The sequence below is a fragment of the Anser brachyrhynchus genome (assembly GCF_964034855.1).
Source record: "Anser brachyrhynchus genome assembly, chromosome: 2".
In the NCBI taxonomy this organism is placed as follows: Eukaryota; Metazoa; Chordata; class Aves; order Anseriformes; family Anatidae; genus Anser; species Anser brachyrhynchus.
Window position 1 is genome coordinate 147,518,399 of NC_137695.1, and position 17,158 is coordinate 147,535,556.

The 17,158-nt window shown below is 40.3% G+C and overlaps 1 protein-coding gene across 2 annotated transcripts; it reads right to left on the bottom strand.

The window, feature by feature from the left end:
• Positions 1–344: 344 nt before the first annotated feature.
• TNFRSF11B (TNF receptor superfamily member 11b) lies at positions 345–16,771 on the bottom strand. 2 transcript variants are annotated; one of them, XM_080578071.1, is made up of 5 exons: positions 16,391–16,771; positions 6,777–7,146; positions 3,174–3,368; positions 2,658–2,882; positions 345–1,503 (listed from the first exon to the last, which is right to left on the bottom strand). In XM_080578071.1, the coding sequence occupies exons 1-5, from the start codon at positions 16,418–16,420 to the stop codon at positions 1,115–1,117; spliced, it is 1,209 nt and encodes a 402-aa protein (XP_080434197.1). In that variant the 5' UTR covers positions 16,421–16,771; the 3' UTR covers positions 345–1,114. The 2 variants fall into 2 exon arrangements, with proteins under 2 accessions (XP_080434197.1, XP_080434198.1); XM_080578072.1 differs by lacking the exon at positions 16,391–16,771 and adding an exon at positions 16,105–16,374.
• Positions 16,772–17,158: the final 387 nt, after the last annotated feature.

The window sequence follows — 17,158 nt, forward strand, 5'->3', positions numbered from 1 at the left end:
ATAAAATTACAAGCTGTGGTTAGGGCAAAGGTTGTGAGCTCTCCAAGAATGACGCCGGGCCAAGAGTGATGTTGGGCCACATACATCTACGGAGTTGTAACCGATTGCATCGAATCACCCGGCCCCTCTGAACTCGAATACTTTAACATGTTCTACATTTTTTTTACACCTGTACAGTGACCATGAAAAGCTAGTGCTGGTCAATATTTACTTGGCTCACATATTAACTACTAGACCAAGGAGGGAGTTAGCAAAGAGCCAAACCCAAGATAAGCAGCGAAACCCATGTGGAATGTCCTTGTTATTAGTTCCTACTTCTGAGTCAGAAGTAAAAACACCAGTCGAAAAGTAAACTGAAAAATTTAATTGTTTTATAAAATAAGATTATGAAATTCTATGTAAAAATCCAGCTTCTTAAATATGGTACATTCACTTCCTCACAGAATATTTAAATATTCAGGTCACGTGCTATATTTTCACCACATTTGAGTTAAAATCGTTGGATAAATTAAAACATCCCTACCCAAAGATACCACAAGTTATACAAATAAAACTAAGTAATAATACTTCTTTAAATACAAAAGGTAAAGATATTAAGAACTTTTAGAGCATGCTACAAAATTTTGCCAGAAAAATATATGGGATCATTTTTGTTTAACTAGAAAATATACAGTGTGCTTTTCATTTCTCTTCCCAAAATTCTGTCTCATACAATTTCCATTTAACTTAATAAATATGTACAACAAAAATGTTTATACCTCAAAGAATATAAATAGCAAATACTGTATTAGAGCCAGGTCCAGCATTCTTTTCTCCTCTAGTGACTATAGTGGGGCTTTTCAACTCTGAATGTGCAAAAATGCTGAATCAGGCTCTTAGTGTTATCAACAGGTTAACAGCTTTTACAAAAGTGATTTAAAAACAAACAAAAACATACAAACAAACAAGAAAAAAATAAAAAAATCTCCAAGAACACTGCAAAAGACTTAGAGCTATTCCAGTCAGGCATTTCTATAAATAGTAAGACATAATGTAGGGAAACAACGTTCCAGTTTAATTACTGCTGGCAGTAATTAGAGAAAAATTGTCAGTGGAGAATGAAAAATATCTTGAATTAGACACATCTTACTTTCACTGATTTAATTTGGTTTCCTACCATTTCTAATAAGAGTTTCTGGTATAATCTATACATTGTAAATCTTTGAAGAAACTTAATGACCTTCTTCAGACTTTGTATGGTTGTTTTCGGAAAGTGGTATGTTTTCAAGTGCTTCAGTCCATACATTAAACCTTTGATGGTGTCTTGGTCTCCATTCTTTATTCTCCACAGATTGAGAAGCTTCAGAACTTGCTCCGTAGGTTGACACAGTTTCATTGTGCGCTCAATATCTTCTTTTCCCACTTTCTTGCCTGGCAAGCTTGCCATCAGTGTGTTGAGATGCTCAAAGGTGAGATTTGGGTGGCCAATATGCCTTAAGACGCTACTTTCACAAAGTTCAATATCTATAGAAAGCAAAAAGAAAAGACAGGTAAGTATAATGCATGCCAACTGTACAATGGCCTGTAAAAATCTTCCAAAATATTGCAGTGAATATTCCTGCTCCATTTTTTCTTTATTTCAAATTATTCTCTCAGCAATACTGTTTTTTTAGGCTCCAATTTTGAAAAGCACTTAAGAAGGTAATTAACTTTGCAAATACAAACAGCCCCAAATCACATACAAAGTTACTAGCAAGTATTTATTTCCATAAGCTTGCTTAATTTATCTTGTAAACTGTTCTGTGTACATGATAGGACTCCTAATATTTGTTTCCAGTGAATGATAGCTTTGCTCTTCTTCAGAAATGTCTAGGCAGGCTTTGCTAAAATAGTTATTTTCCATTTGAAGTGTTCTAGACATTTCACGATCTGACATAAGCATACATATTTAAAAGGAGAGGCAAATAAATACATTTCTGCAGCATTTTTCAAAGATATTCCCAATGGACAAAAGGTCATGCAAATGTGGTGGTTGTTGATGGTGGCTTACATGAAAAAGTTAGCTTGACTTTCACAATAACCTCGGCGTTAACATTGCAACACTACTTCAGCTTTGACACCTGTCTTGGCAGATTCAGCACCAACAAAGCAGTCAGCTGGCATAACAAATAGGTACCAGAAAGTAAGAAGAAGGGAACGCATGTCTGTGTATTCCTTACTCCCATGTGTTCCCATTCCGCGAATAGATGTCCTGGTTCACGCTATCAATCTCCACTTTACAAAAAAAAACCCAGCAAATTGTACTTTCAGTTGCATACATCCTGCTCCCTCTAACCTCAGCAGCCACTGCTCAAATACAACTGCAGGAAACATTTTCCCCACCTGATCAAAATTCTTCATGCATTGCACAGCCTTAGAGAGGGATCTGGGCTGTGACACCACATACTCCCTAGTGGCCTACAAGTCTGGGAAGAAGTCAATCCTCTAGGATGATGAGGAAAATGTTCTTCCTGCTTCCCTTCAGCTTCACTGTGCTTACTGCATCAATAAATCTCTGTCAAGCCCTGTGAGTCCTCCTGAGAGCATAACACCTCACCAAAAGGAATCTGATCTCAAGCGATTTTTAAAATGCTCTTTAGAAGGTTGCTCACAATATAAGTGCTATCAACAGACAGTACCTTGATTAATCTTCTTGGCTATATCCTGTTCCTTGTTCTGCTGCTTCCATAATTTCATAAGCTGGAAGGTCTGCTCTTGTGAACCGTGCCTTTGTTTAATCCGTTCGATATTTTCTGTGCTAAGCTTTGTCCCCGGCAAACTGTCTGCTAGCAAGTTCAGCCAGTTAGGCACGAGTAAAGTAGGAACAGCAAACCTAAACAAAGCCTCCTCGCACAGGGTTACATCTGAAACGAAAAAAAAAAAAGAATACGTCAGTTTTTGTAATGTCTGTTGCCCTGCTTGTCTCTGGAGTAAGTGGCATGCAGCAAGGATGTTAAGCAAAACTGTTTAAAAAGCACTAAAACTAGGAAGTAGTCTTTACAGTGCTGTTGCTCTCTGTGCTCAAGTTCCATTGACTACATCCAGTTCTGTAGCAAGCAAATGAGTAGGTATCCTTATCATAAATGCTGATACTGTCATTGTAACAATACTCAAAGGCATGTTTTCAGAGCACTCCTGTTTAACGTGGTACATACCTATGCCACATTTCTGAGGAGATGTATCTGTATTTTCCTGACAGACGTTGTCACGAACTGCATTTCCCTTCAATGCTATTTTGAAACCCAGTGCACTACAGTTTGTGTGCTTTTGGCAGGTTGCTTTGGATGATGTTACGTTGGAGAAAAATCCCTCTGGACATCTCTTACATACAGTGTCACTCTCAGGGGTACCTGTGGAAACAGGAAAACAATGCATCCAATTATATATAACCTCAACTGGTCAAAAAAAAAAAAAAAGAAAAGAAACAAATACATATATATTCTTCCCAAAATTGTGATGGCTTCTGTTTTTCACATATCTAGTCTACGAAGGAATCACAGTAATGAAAAAAAACACTTCAATTTAAAAAAAAAAGAAAACATCTTTCAGAGATTAATGTTACTGTTAAAGTAATAGAATAAACAGTACTCTTAAATGCACTTGTTACCAACTTCTGTAAGGGTCTTTAAGTCAGTAATTACTTGAGTCTATTCAGATACTACATGATGTCTGACCTTCACACTTCATCCATACAAATACTCCGTAAAATAATTAAATGGCACAGGACATTCCTCTAAATCGAACTCTGTAATAACTGCATAGAACCGTACTCAAAGGCAGTACTTTAGCTCTAGCCAAAAATAACTAAGTATCAGCTAAAGACCCTCTGATAAGTACTTCCACTTCTGAAGTACGAAATTATACAGGAAAATATAATTTCACCAACAGTTTTGAACTTTTTTTCTGGGCTTGAATCTTAGCTCTCTGAAATATTTTTAAAGCAAAGAAAGCATCATCTAATATAGGAAAAATATTTAATACACATTCATTTATTTTTTCATTTAATTCACAGTTATTCAGCCAACATTTAAGCAAGTGCCTGAGGTCTAAGATCTAATACTGCATTATTGAACATGGACTTAAGCACATGCTTAAAATTATTTGCAAATAATTGGAAACTATATTTGAATATGAACGTGCCTCCATCTAGTGTATTTTGGTAGTATTTGCATGTGGATGCTTATTATAATGGTAGCAATTAAGTAGATTTTATTTATTTGGGACATTTCCTCAGAGAAGAAGAGTCTTGAGCTTTCAGCTAGCCATGAAACAAACAGTATTTGCGTACACCTGATCTACCACTTCTTCCATCAGCCAGTAAGTGAACACAAACGGGGGATTTTTTAGCTGTTGTGCACCTGGAAATCACAGCCCCTGTGCATTGCCACCCTCCCAAACCCTCTGATTTCTGCAGCCAGCAGCAGAGGGGCTGGGGAAGGCTGCGTGCACGCCTGCCCTGGTGTTTGCTTCCCCAGCAGGCACTGCCGGCGGCTCTGGTTTGTACAAAACTCCAGGCAACATCTGCACCTGAGCAGGCAGCAATTGTTTTTTTCTGAGAAGTCTGAAGTTTTAGCAACTTTCCCTACTACAGACACGTGTTTCATCAGCGAGGAAGGGGAAGAAAGGACAGTCCCTGCAAATGGTACATCAGCCTGTTCGGAGCTTCCCCTGCAACCTTTGTGGCACAAGAGGGGAATAAAACGGGTAATCCACCAGCTTCCTCAGGGCTGAGCACAAAGTAATCTCCCCGCCTCGCCAGCTTCTGCTTCGCTGCTTATCTGCCCACTCTTGTTCAGGGCACAAACTGCCGCGGCCCCTCTGCTGTGCCGCCTCTCCCCGCAGTTTGGCTGGAATCCCCCACTCCCGTGGGGAAGCGGCGGCGTGGCAGGGAGATAACGCTGCCCTGCAGCAGCCCCGGTTCCCAAGCGGGCTGCTTCCCAAAGCTCTGCCAGGTACGGGGCCGACCGTGGCAGCAGGGAACACAACCTGAGTCGCTTACATGCAGAAGCGGGGACGACCAAAGTCAAGCAATCTGCCCGGTGTAATCCCTAGCTACCAGCAGCGGGGAAACACTCGGATTTCGTTTCTAATGCTGTATGCTCTGAACGAGGCTCTGAATCACACTGTGCGGCATTGAGAGCCTATTTTTCTATGCTCAGGTTTTATTTCATCTGAACTTACGTCAGTCCAAAGTTCAACAGTATCGTATAGCAGGAAGACAACGTGGTCTATGCCCATTAAATTCTTAGTCGATGCCTCATCTCCAAAACTGACTGTTGAAACAGGGGGGACGCAATTATTTTTACAATGTTTTCGCTCCTTGTTTGAGGTCTCCTTAGGTTTAGTTGGTTCATTCTGATGGGCTTTTGGAAACCGACTTTCCAATAAATTACACGACTCAACAATTGATCTTCTTCCAAAGTTTGTTTCATTTTGAACTGAGGAATTCGAATTTATGCAGCATGGTTTTACTGTGCTTGCAGGGTTGCTTGGACAGTTTCTGCTTCTTTCTTTGTCTCCTGGGTGGGCTTTCTGAGCACTTTGTTTCTGTAATTTTTGACTTGCTGCTGAGATACGGCAGCAGCACCTCATTAACCCAAGCCACTAGCTACAATGATGTAGGTTAATGAAGGTTTATAACATGGAAATGCGGCTGCTGCCAATGGAAATGCATGGAAATGTTTAATGGTGGCAAGAGCAGATGTGGCATCAGGGTAGAGCTCACTTAACCAATTACTCAGGGAGCAGTGACATTACTCCCTACATTAAAGATGTTCTCCAGTGTGATGTTTATAACCAGACAAAGGCCTCCTGAGCTATCACTCAGCACAGCTCTAAAATGTACAGCTGGTCCTACAGTTTCTCACTCTATATATGTAACTATTAGGGAGTAGTTCTGTAGCTCTGGAGATGGGCTGCCTACAGGTTTGTGTATAAGATGCCTTGATTTTCTGTATTCCCTTCCTCAATGCTCTTCTCCAGGCAGTTATCGGTCTCCAGTACAATGACAGTTTACAATTCTTTCAGGCTGTATTAAATATTGGAGCTAAACTGTGCCGTGACATTTGCCAAATGATAAATAATGTATTTTGTTTGGAGAGAAGAACTTATTGGTTTAACAATTTGTGTTGTCTCAAATGAAGAATACACTCCACTGAAAAGCGCCGCTTCACTCCATATCCCCATCAGACATTCAGCACAGTGCCAGTCCGCTTGACAAAGAAATGGCTGTTTGTATGATAATAGCAACAGTTTCCCAAAGAGTTCCACTTAGGACAATGATAATTAATTATTACCACATATTGCTGTGCTGCTAGAGCTATATTAATATTGTTATAATTATACACTTGGTGTCAAACACTTAGTGCTCCTGGTGTTTGTCAAGATATACAGTTGCTTGAAACAGCAGATTTCACAATGAAAAACATTATTATTTATCACACACACAAATACTACATTCCAGATAATGTTCCTTTAAAAGAGGCAATCCATCATGTTTCTCATTAGAGTGCAATTTGCTACATTTGCTACTGCCATTAAGTTATATATTACAGTAGGAGCAGGGTATTCCACTGAGAAATGTTCCTTTGGCTACGGTCCAAATGAAGCAGACTAGGAACAGGTTCAATTGCCTTTACAATTTACTGTCCTGCACCTTCGTCTGGACAAGCTTGTTTCCTAATCTTGTAAGCACCACAAGCTTTCAACATGCTGTAGAGCGCTAATTACTTCTCTGCTTACTGAGTAGCGGAACGTACCTGGCTGAGCGACACCGAATCCGGGAGGACACTCCGTGTGCTTTAAGCAAAACTCCAGCTCCAGGTACCTGCCTTCGATGCACTCGCAGACACGGTCCTGCCTGCTCGTGCACTCCTGCTTGACGTACTGCAGCTCCTTGCAAACGGCACTGCAGTACTGGCATTCATCGTTGCTGTTCCAGTCTTCGGCGTAGTACTGATCCGGGCAGGGGGCACACACTGTCGGGCTGGTAGCTGTACAGTGCTGCTTTACGTAGCTCCCAGGAGGGCACTGGTCACACATCACTTGACGAGATGTCCCTGGGTCGTAATGGAGATACTTGCGGGGAGAGATGTCCTGGATGGACCACTTGACGGAGATGTCCAAGAGCTAGCCACAGGGAAAGAAAACATTGGTCACGCTGGGGCACCACAGACTCAAAGAAACCTATGTTTTAATGAGTTTGTGAGTCTATCCACATTGCTATTTTCAAAAAATGTTTGTGTTTCAAATTTGTAAATTATCCAGCTTCCAGATTCTCCCATGTCTGTCTTAGAATGGGAAAATTTTAGGGCCTTATCCAGCAAAGCTTCCTGACATAAGTACTTCCTTGTTCTTACAGAACTGCAGAAGCTATCCTTCTCCCACTTACATCCTTTTAATATCACTGGGCAATCATCTTTGGTACCCCCTGGTACCAGCAAACTCAGCCTACTAGTTTCACTGGCATCACAGCTGATGTACAGCAAGGCAGGGATTATCCACGCTTGCCTTCTTGAGTACCAAGTCCTTCGGATGCAAAAGAAATGCTAAGTATCTGAGCATGCAAACCTGACAAACATAGTGCACTACTGCTACAGATACATTTAAAGGGTGATTCCTTACAACATGTATTTCTACCAGCAACAAATGGCTAGAATAATATAGGTGGCTTTTTAACAACTTCCATTTAATCTTTCCCTGAAATGCTGCAGCTGTGGGGGTAAAACACTCCAGCCACTGCAAGTATAAAGTGGTAGCTTCAGACAGAGGTAGAGAAAGCTACAGTTAATGAAAGGTGCATCAAGAACTTAAGTGAATGAGCTGGAATAGATCAAGCTAATGCTTTCAATTCCTATCTAAAACCACAGGTAAAGAATGCTTAACACTGTCCTAGGACCAGGTCCGGTGTCAGCTACAACCCCTCTTGCTTCCTCCAAGTCTGCTTAGCTTGGGACATTTAGGATCTAATGGTCTGCCCCTCTGTAGAGACAGCCTTGATATCACGTCATTTTGGTCTTGTAACAAAAACTTTGGTTATGTGATTCCACCAAAAAAAGGACTCTCTTGTTTACTTCCCTAAGTACAGCCCCTACTCTGCAGGGTTCGCCAGGAGCTCAGGCTTCACACTGAGAACACGGATGTACGTGCTGCCTCCCTTTTAAAACTTGTATGGTTTATAAATGTGAAGTAAACTATCTCTGAGTAAAAAAAAAATATCTATGTATCCATTCAAATTAAAGATCTAGCTTTGAAGGTCTTTGCTGCTATTTCAATCCCAGTTTGCTAATACAGAGTTGTACATTCAATTTCAAGAATATATTTTCCTCTTTTCCAAGTAGATGTCCCCAAAGCGTAAGTGGAATTAACTCTTTTTATTCACTTAGACTCTAAATTTCCTGAAGAGGCTTCACCTACGAGCCTCACTTTTGCCACAGCATTGCACTTATTACACGAAATTCTTATTAAGGCTGGAAAAGATAATTAAATCATTCACCTGCATTAACACAAGTCAGAGCATTTGTACCAAGTAACATGAGATGCCTAAATTAGGAATTCAAAATATTCTTAATTGCATTCTCATGTTGTCTGTGAATCCACTTTTGATATCGCTATGCCTAGACAGGCTGAAGAATGAAATGGAGATAGTATGGATACTCCCCACAGCCTATTCTAGTTACCCTTCACCCTGTAACTTGTCTATTTCTACATGTAGGGAATCCACTTTTTCTTGCGATTTCAATGCACAGTGTCTTCCATTGTAAGAAATTCCTCATTGCTCATTGAGGTTTGCTGATGATGTACAGCTCCATTTTTCTCAAATGACTGGATCTGTTTCATGTAGTCTATTTAACAAGAGGGTGCAGCACATTTTTTGAAAGTGAATGGCCTTCCATTGATGAAAAGTGCACCCACCCTTGGTAAATCTACCACTATTACGCTAGTAATAAGGAAGTCTTGATAATCACATCAATTACTGATGTGAACATTCAGGTTTTATTCTCTGTTTTTTTATTCAGGAATAGGTATTGTAGCATCCCCCAGAGTCCCAGGCTTTCATGGACACATGCACTCCATTCACAGATCATAACAGACTGCAACATGCGGCACAAATGCCACAAAGACAAGAATAAACCTATATTTCATGCAGATGTCTGCGGAAGCCCAAGACAGTACCACACACAGATGAAAATATGAAACTGTGAAAATGATTAGGGACAGCAACCAGATATGCAGGCTGTGCCTACGCTGTTCTTGCTCATGCCCTGGCAGGTGCCAAGCGGTTAGGTGGACCGTTTCAAGGCTGATCAACTTCCCTTGGTAACGTGCAGGAGTAAGAATGACAATAATTTGTCTATTTTTCTTACATGACAATTTACTCTGGAAATCATATATAAGAGGCAAGTGAGAGGTTGAGCCGCAGGGGATGATTCACGGCTTAAAAGAATTCAGCTTCTTTAATCGGGGTATGAGAGCATGGGGTATTGTGGGGAAAAATGGAGGCACTCCCTTCCTGAAGACCCAACTGCTAGGTGAAGCAAGTCAATAACTCAACACAGCTGCAGAGAGGAATTGATTCAAATTTTAATTATAGTATCATTCAGAAAAAAATTATGACACGGCAAAGGACTGAGAGGAGCAAAACCATACCTGAACGATAGGTGAGTGAGACTATGCTAAGCTTTAACTTTGGAACACCAAACCGCTATGAACTATTACTGCCAAGCAGAACACTATTCATCTAAATGAATGTAACCAATAAACATAATAATATGATTAATATATCAGTGTCACTAGAAGGACTATCAGTCTTTGCATGTCATTGTTTTCTTCGTGTTTTTAATAGAAAAACACATCGCACCTGTCTTCCCTTTCTTCCCAAAAACACGTTACATAGCTGCAATAATCCATGCCTGAGCCATATGTACGCTGGGTCAAACTCTTACTAAGTAAACAATTATAACTAAAGACCTTTCAATCAAACTAACGTTATAAATGCAATTAATATCTTGGTATTTTACCAAAACATCTCATACATCATTTTCAACACAGAGCTAGATTACCCACCGTTACGGTTTGACTGTTAACATTTGTAACTCATTGCCGCAGGACATCCTAAGTGGTTGGGTGCAAAATGCTACAGGACATAGTAAAAGAAGAAAATTCACGTAAAGGTCGATAAAACACAAACATCGCCTCTTGATCAGGAAATCCCAAACCACAAATTGCTTGAGTCTGGAAGAGTGTTTTGGAAAAATATCACTACATTTCTGCCTTTCTCTTAAATCTCCTCTGTGCATCAGATCCTGCCACAGACAGCGCATAGGGCTTTTTAGCCCCTTTTCTAACTCTTCCTGGTTATTTTTTTTCCTAGACTCAGTGCAGCCATTAGTATGCTGTTAAGTACATTTCTAGGCTACAATCCCCAATAGCATCCTTCTTCATGAGACTGCTGTAGGTCCCTTAATATTACTCAGATAATAGATCTGCAAGATTGTCTTCTATGCAGACAGAAAGCAGACAGCACATGTGACTATTCTGGTTATTAACACATATCCTTAAAATCTGAAGTTATCCTTGAACCAAGTTCCAAAGTAAAACCAGTTTTTCAGAAGTTTTGCCAAAAAAAAAGCAGGAAAGGTGGTGGAAGGTGATTAAGCAGGATTTTTGACAGTTTTACTGCAGCAACTTGGCGTAAACAGAATGAGGGACTTCTTGTAACAAAATAAACTAGAGGAGAACTTCACTAAATTGTCTTTTCCCCTGGCCTAAGACACATTGACAAACATCCCCCTAGTTGTGCTTAGATTAGCAAGTTGGGTCACCTGTTACAGCAGATTTGTAGAGCAAAACAGATGGTGCTGAGCACCTGACATCCACATTATGCATGATTTGGCAGGGGTTAATTGGGACTAACTTCAATCTGCTATCATGGACTGAGCATGCATTAGTGGTTATGGCACATCTGGTACATCTCTGGAGTCCGTCTCTGGATTTAATTTCATCAATTCAGTTTATTTTTGTAAAGCCACCTTGTGCGCTCCTAAGTCTGCTCTGATGTGCAAACTGAAATACAGCAAACAAGGATGATCAGGAGAGGCTCTTCAAAAACATGTTCCTGAATCAAATTAAAATGCTAATTAAATGTATTTTATGTCATTCCTGACATTTCTCTTAAGCCATGCCAGGACCAAGCTGGTAGCAAATTCTCAGTCACGTAAAGCCTCTGAGTGAGCTAGATGCCCGTACATACAGGTGGACTAAACTCCTGATTCTCTGCTGTAAGGAATAGCACCACTGGAGCACGTGTAAATGCAGTCATCAGAACTTCCTAATCCCGAATTGTTAGTCTTCCCAAGAGCTGCACAGAAAGCAGGATTTCTCCGAAAATCATGCTGTCATTGGACTGTTTTGCACTTAGTGGAGAAAAAGGCACGTTCCAGTTTGAAAGAATTAAGGAACTTGATGTCTGGCTTCATTTCACCCTTTAAACTTTAAGAAACTGAACTGGGAGTCTACTTGGCCAAAGTTACGGATTTGTCATTCAGTAGTTTGCATAAAATTCTGTTCATCCTTGTTTATGAGAGCTTAATTCAGACCAGAAGAGGTGTCAAGAAAGATGAGAAGGAAATGCAGACCCTCACTATGAAGAGGCAATAGCTTGACAAGTCAAAACAATACCTATAGATTCAGTAGAGATAGCACACACATGGAAAGAGAAGAACTTTCTCAGTTAAAGAATAATGCTGGCAAATGAAAAGGGAGATTCTCTCGTCAGAGGAAGTTTGGGAACAGCTTTTTAGTGAGAAGCAGGTGCAAGAAACCCAAGTACTTCAAGTATAGCCCTTGACACATTTCTGAAAGCAAATACGCTGCTCAGATTCCTGGAAGAGCTGGGGAATACACACAAAAGACATAGGCAGTCCTCTACAATTTTAATCCCTAAGCAAATCCTTTACTCTCCCAAACCAATGGAAGCCAATGATACTCAGCACCTTGTTCATCTCAGTAAAGTAACTGTTACTCTGATTCAGAATGCACTCAGTTGTAAATGGTGATCCTACAGGTAGTGAAATGCAAGGCTCAGCTTAAAAAAACAATCCCTGTTTTTTGTTGTTGTTTGTTCTATGAATATGAAAAGCTATCAGTAATAGAATAATCAGCAAAGCAAAACAAAATCTAGTATCATTAACTACAACCATCAACCTACCAGGTGAAATTCGCCTCTAGAGCCCTGGCCCCAGTTCTGAAAGGACTGAGAAACTCAGTCCCCCTCCATCATCCTGGGACAGACCCTGAGTTCACCTCAAGATTAGCCATCTCCGTGCAAGGGCTTGGGATGAACTGCAAATACTGAAGTATAAACTCAGTGTAAGCCAGTGACATGCAAGTATATACTGAAATAACTGAAAGCAGTGTTTGCTCATAAACATACTGAAGCCTTTAGCTTAGAGGATAGCAAAATTGGAGTAATATTTGTAAATATTCTAATAGTTCAATGTTTGTGTAATGTTACTTAGTATGTTTTATCCAAAAATGAGCTACCCAAGGCTCAAAAGCAATTCTTTGATTCTGTCACTCAACACATTAGGCCTAAAGCAATATTTTTCCATACCATCCTTATGTCAACATACACAGAACAGTCAATCCTCACATAAAAGGCCTGTGCAGTCCATTTCTTTGAGCCCTTAGAAGCTGCTTTTGAAAGAGAAATAATGTGATAGTAAAATTTCATTTCAGATCTCAGGCATGAAAAAAGTACAAGCCCTTTTCTTTCATCTTTAAATGTAAGGCAAAGAACTGCTTGCCTTTTCTTGTTGAATTAAAATGAACTGGAAGACAAAGCCAATAAAGCAAAAATCTTTCAAGCATCATCCCCTTAAATCACTGCTTTGTGAGAGAAAATAAAGTGGTTTTTCAACATATGAAAATATTATTATATAGCTTGGTTTTGTGGTTTTGGGTTGCAAACCAAAGGAGAATGTTTAATTTGCTGAGAAAGATAAATCTGTTTCTGTCTTGCATTCCACAACTATTCCTAAGCATATTTTCCTGCTTGATAAATAATCATTGAGAGCATTTGTCAGATCACTCCTACTATTTGCATTGGGTTGAAAGTAAAACCTCACAACTCTCCTACTTTGTTTCTCTACACAAAGTATTTGGACAAAGCTAAGGTAGGAGGCCCTCAGTCCTGAGGCAGAATGCCTCACTGAAATCACCCACAGACCCCAAAGAAATCCTTGTGGCAAAATATAACACTGAATGGTATTAAAGAGGTCCCCCATACTAATAGCTTGTCAAATCAGAACAGTATTTCTAGATATATCCAGTACAAGACACTGTCATGCTGGATCAGATCCACGGTCATCTATTGTAAATAGCTAGCATAAAATATTTGTCATGTAGGGAGAAATGACCTCCATCCATCTGGCCAGCCGGGAAATATTCAAATCTCAAACAAGAAAAGCTAAAACAGTAATTTTAGCTGGTTTGAGATTTGCTTATAAAGCTGTTCCACCATCCTGCCAACTGTTTCAATGCAATCTACTCAGTTTGGATGTAACAGGACCTACTTCTGAATAGAAGATGCTTTGTAGGTTGGTGGCCACTGTTTTGTTTAAGAAATGTAACTAGTGACTTCCTTGAGCTGCGTGTATTCAAAACTGTGGATATCAACCACCATCTTCATTTCTCCATCTCATCTGTTAATGTGATACATTAGCAATTCAAATCTTGTAGAGACTTTTGTGAGGCACAGCTAGTTGTCATTCACAAAGCAATTTAGGGGTCTAAACTATTGTTTCATTTTCAATGGGAGGAGAATGACATTGAGCTGAAGAGTAGTTTTGTATCTTCATTTATGTGTTACATCTCCCTGAAGCTTGTGGAGGGAGGAAGCGGTAAAGAATAACCAGCTACTCACCAAAAGCTGTATCTTATCAATAAATCCTATTTTGCAACATTATCCATCAGAGTGACAGCAAGACGTACAGCTAACCCAAACCTGGGATGTTACCACCAGGACTACAGGTTACCGCTGCATTGAACAGAATCACTAACAACTGACGGGGTAGCTAAAGAAACAGTAAGTCCAACATTATGGACAAATACCAAAAACCGAAAATACTAAACAGGTATCTGTCTCCATGAAGACCATCAGAGTGGTAATTCCACTAGAATGAAAGTCACTACAAAAGGAGTAAAATTAAAGTTTCGATGAGATTAGAAAAGTGTGTGTAACTTAAATTCTGACAATATTTTTAACAAATTCTTCTGGTAACTTTGGTGTTTTATTTTTAACCGACACACATGCAGACAGACAAACAGAAAGAAAGAATGAAAGTCAGACAGAAAGATAACTCCTACCCTCACAGGCTGCAAAGCCACCACTGCCTACACACTGCAAACCCAGCAGGCAGGCCAGAAAAAGCACGTCACATGTGCCCAAGAGATCCAAAATAGAGAAAGGTCAAGTTTAAGGGTCAAGATAGTTACGTGACAAGTAACGAGATCCAGCTCTGTGGAATTTCTTTCTATTCCGTCCTATTTCATAATGCTTGTCTGTTTGTAAGCTGTTTCAGAGTTCCAACAAACAACACATACATGCATGCACTACCACAGCAGGTCCCCTTTCTGAGACTAGCAAAGAGGCCAAGGCTGGAAGTACACCATGTCCAAACTGTCCGGTTTAGCTATGGTGACTCCAAACTGGCTTTAAGGTATGTGAGCCAAACACACACAACCCTCAACTGCTGTTGTGCCTCCTACAAATGCTTTTATAAAAACAGATCCTAAAACTACTCTCTGAGCTGTAGCACATCTGACAGCACTTAAACTTCACAATAACATGAAATAAATTCCTTTTAAATGGAGGATAAAAGAGTTGAATGATGAAGCTCTCTGGTATGTACTCCTGTCACTGTGATATATTTCAGCTCAGAGACTCCACTGCCAGAGGATTATGCTGAACTTCACCAAACGTTATTACTTTGTGAAAGAACATGAACAGGCACATTACACCTAATTAAAACCAAAATGCTGATGTGATTACTTTATGACAACCAGAGATAAGAAGCCAAGCTGATAGCAGGCTATTTGCTGAAATTCCCAAATTGACATTTTGTGCTTCCCTATAGGAAAAGAAGGCACATCATACCTTAGATGAAAAAGTTGCCTTGCATTTCAATTTGCCAACCACGAGCCTGACAATTTTTGCTTCCCTTGCACCATTAATTACTCTGGTTTGTTTCTCAAAAAGCTCTTTCAGAAAGTTCTACAGAAAGTAATAAACATGTATTACTCATCGGATCCTGGAAATCTCAGGGCACTTATAAAGAGCTTTCAAAATAACTGGAACTCAAAACTAACGTTCTACCACAACGTTAATGCCACTGTACTCACCAAAACAAATGAGAAACAAGTTACTGCACAGACATATAATACCCTACTTTGAATATTATTCTTAATGTTTCTATTTCAATGTTTTCTTATCCAAAAGATGAATAGACTTTAAGTAGATGTTACACAGTATCTGTCTGTATGCAGGTTTTAATTAAATTGACATCATACAAAATTCCATGCAGCTAAATAGATTAAGTGGCATTTTGAAAGATTTACTGCACTGCTAACATCTCTAAATTTGTATCTGGAAGTATCTTTCTAAATCGCCATGTAAACAAAAACTTATTAAAGCAGGGGCTTATACCAGATTTAATAACCCAACTTTTTCTGTAAAAGCTACAGACACAGCTACTAATTCATCATTTTCTTGCATATGAAGCCGAATTTTCTAAGCCAAAATAAGCACCACATGCTTGTGCCTTTTTTTTTTTTTCTGGAGTCCACAGTGGTTTTTCAGGGAAAGAAAGCCAGTATCTGAGACACTGACTCGTGCCACTGTAGGAAAGATTATACAGACAGGCAAGGATGGAGCTTTTGTAAATCAAAAACAAACATTCCAGCCTACTATTTCTAAAATTCATTCCTAGATACAGTGTTTTATGTTAGTCCAGTACAATGAAGCCTTACAAAGGGTGAGAGGAAGATAAAAAAAGAAGGCAAAAAGAAACCAAATCATGCCACTACCTTAAGAATGTGAACAAAATCTCTGCTTCCTCCCTGAAGCTGGACGTGTCCATCTCACTCCAAACCTCACCAGGAAAACTCAGTGTGATGAAATGAAAAAGGTTTACCAGGAAATCAAAGAGAATGCAAAAGAAAAGAAAAGAAACAAAACAAAAGCGAAACAAAAACGAAACGAAACAGAAAAACTGCAAAAGAAAATACAAAATAAAAGCCCTGGGTCTTTACAGCCTCATCTCTGAAGCCGTACTGCATCTTAAAGCCTATCTACCTCTCTGAAGGGACTTACCACAAGTGTGCAGCACAGGAACTTGTTCATTGTGGTCGGTGGAAGAAACCTCAGCGAGCTGGGAAATCAGGCAGAGAGTCAGCTAGTGTGCTCCAGCCTCCTAGCAGCCTGCTTACATCCCTCAACATTAAAGACACGATATATATATAGTCCCGGTGTAACAGGAAGCTTTGGCTCAGCTTTGATCACTCATTCCCTACCATGACCAAACTTTTCTCTCTCTCCCTCCTTTTTTTTTTTTTTTTTTTTTTTTTAAGGAACCTGTAAAACTTGATGACTTAATGGAACCCTTTGAGTGCTGTTAACCACAGACTGGAAAATGCAGGAGGGAGTGTCAGGGGCTGGCCAGGGGAGGGTTTAATTGGGCTCTGTCTGTCTGTCTGTCTGTCTATCCCCCCCCCCCCCCCCTTTTTTTCTCCCCTACGCAGCTGGCTTGGCAGGGAGACACGTGCCTCCAGGACAACATGTCTCAGCAACCAGGCTTATAGGGCGCATGTTTAAAAATCACTGCTGGCAGCCGAGCTGTGGGCTCTGCGGCCCCACAGCCAGCTCTCACAGGGGGCCTGGAGCTCACCCCGGGCTGCCATTTCTCACAGAGCCCGTGGGCTGTGGGCCCCTTTCTGCCCAACTCCCCAGGGATTTCCAGGAGAGGGGCTGGCTGGGAAACAAAGGTCGTTAAGGGGGAGGCGAGGGGAAGGAGGAACCCTGCTGGTTTCCCTTCCCTGCTGATGTGGGAATGAAAGAAGCAGCCCCACCGCCCCAGCCAAG

Excerpts from the sequence above, each read along its gene's own strand:
- TNFRSF11B (XM_080578071.1), bottom strand. The coding sequence starts at position 16,420 with ATGAACAAGTTCCTGTGCTGCACACTTGTG. Across the intron at positions 7,147-16,390 it reads TCCTGTGCTGCACACTTGTG|CTCTTGGACATCTCCGTCAA; the intron begins GTAAGTCCCTTC and ends CCCTGTGGCTAG. Across the intron at positions 3,369-6,776 it reads ATTCGGTGTCGCTCAGCCAG|GTACCCCTGAGAGTGACACT; the intron begins GTACGTTCCGCT and ends CTGTTTCCACAG.